The sequence below is a fragment of the Anastrepha ludens genome, chromosome 2 (assembly GCF_028408465.1).
Source record: "Anastrepha ludens isolate Willacy chromosome 2, idAnaLude1.1, whole genome shotgun sequence".
Taxonomy (NCBI): Eukaryota; Metazoa; Arthropoda; class Insecta; order Diptera; family Tephritidae; genus Anastrepha; species Anastrepha ludens.
In genome coordinates this window covers 64955524-64961523 of record NC_071498.1, presented here as the reverse complement: position 1 = coordinate 64961523, position 6000 = coordinate 64955524, and the positions used below count along the sequence as shown (strand labels likewise).

The following is a 6000-nucleotide window of genomic DNA, read 5'->3' as shown; positions in this document are numbered from 1 at the left end:
CTCGAGAGCTTAATAAGCTTTTGAGAGAACAAAAAGTGTCTATCGGCATGAAAAAGTGAGCTGTGATCATTGCAAGGCGCATTCATTAAAGGTGGTGGCACTATACCAACATCAATGTTCTGTACGTTTGATTGTCAAAGCAAAGTATTGGGAAACTAGGAAACAAATAATGAACTCGCCTTGTTTCATTCTGATCTGACAGCCATATGCACACGGCGAAAAAGAAAAAACAAACAAATCAGCTGATTTACCAACACCACCTTTAATAGATTCGCCTTGGATCATTGTACAAAAATACAAGTAAAAATACTTTTCTTCTTCCTATTTTTTGACAGGCACCCTTGGTGTGAGTTTGACAGGTAGTCAAGTGTGTGATGGTGTGAGTGCTTGGCCTCTTTGCTTGCGTGTATTGGCGGGGTTGCTATGTCAAATTAGTATTTTTATAGTAACATTAAAAATAATACAAAAAAAGCAAAACAATACTTATGACTTGGAAAATTTATAATAAAAAATATTTAAAAAAATAACATTAAAAATTAGATAAAAAAATGCAAAATAATATCTTTGACCTGGAAAATTTATAATTAAAAATATATTTAAAAGTAATATTAAAAATTAAAAAAAAAATGCAAAATAATACCTTTGACTTGGAAAATTTATAATAAAAAATACTTAAAAAAATAAAACTAAAAATTAATAGAAAAAAACTGCAAAATAATATCTTTGACGTGGGAAATTTATACTCGTACGTGCTTTTTATTCAGAAATATCTGAATTTTTACGTAATTTTCTTTACTTTTTGATACGATTTTCTTTGAAATTTATTCATTTCTTATGCAACCATTTTAGGTTAGGTGAGGTTTTTGTGGCAGTCGGTTTCGAAAATAGCCAACTCATTTATACCAACTCACTCAGACTCATGCAGCCATCTTAAATAAAATTGTGTTTGGAATCAGCTGATCTCAGCTGTGGGCATTTTTTGATAACCAGCTGAGAGTGTTTTTACTTATGAATCTGTACAAAGGCTACAAATTACAGGCTAGTTGAGAAAACGGCCTCTAAACGAAAATAATAAAAATTAATTTACGATTCCATAGACATTTTCATACGAAAATTTTACGCTTGTTAGAACACCTAAAATATTATAAAAAGTTAATAATCACTCGTATATAAATTCTAATGAGCCTTTTAGGAAAACAAATTTTATGTGTAAAAAATATTTAAGTTTGTAGGTAGTTTTTGGCATGCGATATTTAGGTCGATTAAAGTAAAAATAATGGAATCTAAGTTTTATGTGGTAGGCACTGTAGATAGTATTGCACGTTAGTTTGTGAATTGTGTTTGTCGTGTTTTTTTGTTATTTTTATTTTTTGATTGAAAAGCGGTTTAAGTAAAAAATTGACATAAAAGGTTTGGGAAAATGAAGTACTCTGACTACATTCCCGTTAATATTACGATAATGTTATATAATATGAAGCACATTGCAGCTCAGCGGCGGCCTATACTCTGTGCCCATTCCAGCAACAAGCACCACTGAGTGAACAATTTTATGCTTTCTCCACACTTAATCATGCTTCATTTCCGGTTGTAGATCCAGCCAGGAATTCAAACCATTACTAGAGATTTCTGGATCATTTAGAGGGATTCTCAGCTAATAAAAAAAATAGAAAACTTCTATTAGACAAAAATCACTTTTTAGGCGCCCGCCCGCCCACTTACCATGCCCATGATGGGACTGCCGCCATAGAGGAAGCCCTTTTGTGAGCACACAGTCACCTCTAGCTCAGTTTGTGCCAGCTCGGCAGTCGATATGAGATACTCAAATGTCGCCTCATAAACGGGATTGCAGTTGTCCTTGATTACCATTGTCTTACGCTTTGATTCTTTGCTACGTCCTGGCAGTAGATAGAGTTTAACATAGGGATCCGGTATGTTGGAGGGATCACGTAGTGGGAGATAGATGATTTTGTGTACGGTAACAGTGAGTTTCTGACGCTGTACGCTATAGCGCACAGAAAGTTGTATGCGACCGAGACCGAACTCCCCGGACGAACTGCTCAAATCGGGCATACGATGGGTGAGCACCGCTTCGCCAGACTCCAGAGCAGCAGAGTAGGGTGTAGAAGTTGGTGAAGCTTTCATTGTTTCAACATGTTCCTCGGCAATGGGAGATTCAACTGAAATGCGGCTCGTTTGTGATTGTAGATCCTGCGAAAAGTAAGGCATCGCAAAATGTTAGAGTTTCATAAGTTTTATCTCAATTTTATTGCAAGTTTCTAGCGTACCTTGCTGCTCTCCTGCGTGGGCGTTTTCACCGAGCTCGATCGTGTTAGCGCTGCTGAAGACTCTGAGGAGCCCGCATTGGGCTCGGTCTCTTCTAACACCTCGGCAGGCTTGAGAATGCGCAATGAAAGAGACATAATCAATTTGGATTCGGGACCAGATTTTTGTAGCTGGAATGGCTGTGAGACCAATTCCATATTTTTCTTAGGTAGCAGTAAATTCAACGGGTACGTATACTGTCCGATGTCGTTGCCTGTCTTCTGGTCCACAATACGTATTTGCAGTGACTCATTTTCCGGATTGCCCACCAGGAAGGTGAAACCTTGCTCCCACACGGGCGAATCATCGCGCATAATCATTGCAGTCTGCTCCTTGTGTTTGCCAACCATGGCAATTAAGTAGGGATCGGGTTTGGAGCTGGTGCGCGCTTGCTAAGCAGCGTTGAGACGAAGAAAAAAGTTTTATCGAAAGCACTTCATTGAAATCATTATTTAGTAAATAGTAACCTTCAAATTCTTCGCCGAATCGACGAAGACAGTGAGTAGTGATGTGCTCATGGAAGTTACTCGCAGCAGTTGCGTCTCCAGTAGTGCCGCTTGCAGGTCGGTAGGATCGGCAGTCAACTTATACCACTGCATGCGTACGTGTAAGAGCCCATGCTTGGCGTCCTCCAAGGTTAGCCACTGCGTTCAGTAAAAAATATATTATAAAAATATACGAGTATAAATATAAAATAGCAAATATTGGGTGTAACTGTAACTGTATTTACCGTGTCCACAATGCCTCGCTTGATCACATTGAATATTTCGATGGTAGCTCTAGAAGATACAAAAATTTTTAGTGTCGTTTCAAGATTGTTTTTAGAATTAATTTGGACTTCGAGTGAACTGAAGAAATGAGTAAAGAATTATTAGAAAACAATAGAACTTGAATGAAGATGATTAAAATGCTTAAAAAAGGCGTTTGAACTTGCTGCGGTTAGTAAGCTCTGGCGTAGGCAAAGCAACTATTCATGTTAATTCAAATTAGCAGTGGGTTTAACGATTAGAAAATGTTAAAGAATTAAAAAAAAAATTCTAATGCTTATTTAAAGGATTGGGGAATAAGTTCATAGCGTGTTTATATTTTCTTTTATTTTACAACGATTTGTTTGCTGTTTGGCAAAGGGTAAGTATTTATTCTACGAGTATAGAACTCTTTCTGCTCTAAAACTAACAAAACTATTGTATGTTAATTGTATTTTTGAGTTATTTAATTTTTTATTAGTTTTGAGATTTAGCAATGGGATACCCAGGAATCAAAAATCAACATTTTCGACACCTGCTCTTCTTTGCTTTTCATCGAGGTCAAAAAGCTGCCGAAGAAGACCGGGACATTTGCGACGTGTATGGAGAAGGTGTCATAGGTGAGTCTACAGCGCGGAAATGTTTTGTGAAATTCAAAAATGGCGACTTTGACGTCGGTGACTCGTCCCGCAACGGAGGGCTGCCTTCTGAATTCAATGAAGAACGTCTCACTTTTGAAGGGGAACGGTCGTAAAACCAGTCGTGAATTGGCTGCGACCATAAAACAAGTCTCAGTCACCCTCATTCAATGGGATTTACCGAAAAATTGGGAGCCTGGGTGTCTCACGAGTTCAACAAAAAAACAAAAAAACAAAGAAAGTCAGCTTTAAACTGCTTCTCAGCAACTCGCCCGCCATCGAGCAACAAGCGATCATAAACAGCACGAATTGTCCCGGGAAATGAGAAATGGTGCCTATACATCAATATGAAGCAAAGGAAAGAGTGGGTCGCTCCAGGAGATACGCCAAAGCCGAGAATCAAGCTGAATCTTCATCCAAAGAAATGCTTGAAAATAATGCCACGGTCAAGGAGCTCTACATTGCCCAGCTAGACCCCGTGATGACCTGATGGACATGGTCAAACCATACTCTTTCATGACAACGCCGGTTCCCATGTTGCACAAGTCGTCAAAACCGTGCTCTAAGAGCTCGAATGGGGGGTATTGCGGCATCCGCCGCATTATTCGGACCTTGCACCGACCGATTATCATCTTTTCCGCTTCCTGTCAAACCATATGCGGGGCATTATCTTCGATAACAAAGAGGCCCTTAAAAACTGGCTCAACTACTTCTTTGACACCGGGCCAGGCGATTTTTGGCGGAAGGCCATCAACAAATTGGTCAAGAGATGGGACGAGGTTGTAAACAGCAACGGCGAATATACATATAATTGATTAACTTATGCTTGTTGTTTTTTGTTTAAATAAAAGTAAAAACGCTACGAACTTATTCCCCAACGTAATTCTTATACGAATCAGAGTACTTTTAGTTAGAACAATTTTTGTATTTCATTTAGTTGACTTTCCGAAGATGAAATCTTAATTCAACCCTTTGTAATATTTTTAAAACTTGTTAGTAATATTTCAAAGGCAGTTTGTGTAATTTGTTGCGCAAAGCTTCAACAGAACGTTGATGATTAATTCCGTTCTAACGAATCAGATATAAGCCTAAGTCTGTAATTATTTGCAAAGCGCTTGGACGAGCAAAGAAATTACTATACCTATGAAAGCAGAATCGTACAAAAATTAACTGCCGAAAGTCTTAATTGTATAAGTTTTCGTGCTGACTTTGACCTCTGCGTATAAAACCGGCAGTGAACAACGCTATACTTTTTTTTCTCAGAATTACAAACTTTTTCTAAGCTATGCAGAATTTCTTTAAGATGCGGACAGCATCAGTTTTTTCAAGTTTATAATACGCTATTAGCTCCTAAAACTCGATGAAACTGTTATTATGTACATATATCAGGGTTATTGGATTGGAGGCACTTTTTCTAATACGGTGTTTTTGACAGATCACGCAGGACGACTGTTAAAATAAAAATCCGTAATTTTTTCAGTATTTATTGACATTTCGTCATGGAGACTTAGGCCTCAGAAACGTTCACAATTCGTACTTAACAAAATTACGAAAATCGAAGCTCTGTGAAAAGTTTTCATCGTGCGCTCAGGCCAACTTATGGTGTACATAACCGTTCTACCGAACGCACTATTCGGCAAACCATCGACAAAATTGAGAATAATTTTACATTATTGGATGATACTTCACCGACTAGACTACGTACAGCCCGAAGTGAAGACTCGGAGTAATCGATTCGGTGCCGATCTCAACAACTTGGCGCATCTTATGGCGTTACTTGGGCAATTTTACACAAAGATCAGGATATGAAAGCATATTAAATACAGCTAGTCCCAGATTTGAAGCCGCGCGATCATCCAAAGCGTCATCATTTCAGTAGTTGAACTCTTGAAAAACACGCCGAAGAACCGCATTTTGAGGTCATAACAGCGTATTTTGCAGCCCTTTCAGATTCCCACTTTAGGGATGGAATTCATAAATTGGAATCTCGTTGGAAGAAGTGTTCCATTGATAATCAGGGAGACATACTTGTACGTATGTATGTATGTACTCGTACATTTACTGAGTCTTGTAGTAAAGGCCTCAAAAACCAAAATTTGCTTGGTTCATTGCATTTGTAAAATTCTTCTTTTCTCATGTGAAAAAATTGACAAAAAAATGTGGAACGCTTCACGATTTTGCGTGTCATCCTTGCGCAGGGGCCATGCTAATCTTCTCTGTATCGTTCCAATTTTAGTATATGTTCTGCCGAAGCAAGAACAAACGCAGGAGTGTTTAGTTAATATTTATACTGT

General features: G+C 38.2%; 1 protein-coding gene and 1 non-coding gene across 9 annotated transcripts in view; both read right to left on the bottom strand.

Moving 5' to 3' along the window:
• The window catches only part of LOC128871652 (extended synaptotagmin-2), a 50810-nt gene continuing 44810 nt past the window's right edge, over positions 1–6000 (bottom strand). For all 8 annotated transcript variants that reach the window (XM_054113567.1, XM_054113566.1, XM_054113569.1 and 5 more), the window contains 5 exons: positions 3053–3101; positions 2790–2966; positions 2286–2714; positions 1720–2208; positions 1–1651 (listed from right to left, as the gene is read on the bottom strand). In XM_054113567.1, coding sequence (XP_053969542.1) covers positions 1565–1651; positions 1720–2208; positions 2286–2714; positions 2790–2966; positions 3053–3101 — 1231 coding nt within the window. In that variant the 3' untranslated portion in view covers positions 1–1564. The remainder of the gene's footprint in view (positions 1652–1719; positions 2209–2285; positions 2715–2789; positions 2967–3052; positions 3102–6000) is intronic.
• Positions 5860–5966, bottom strand: LOC128856132 (U6 spliceosomal RNA). The gene has a single exon (XR_008453799.1). It is a non-coding gene; the product is annotated as a U6 spliceosomal RNA (small nuclear RNA).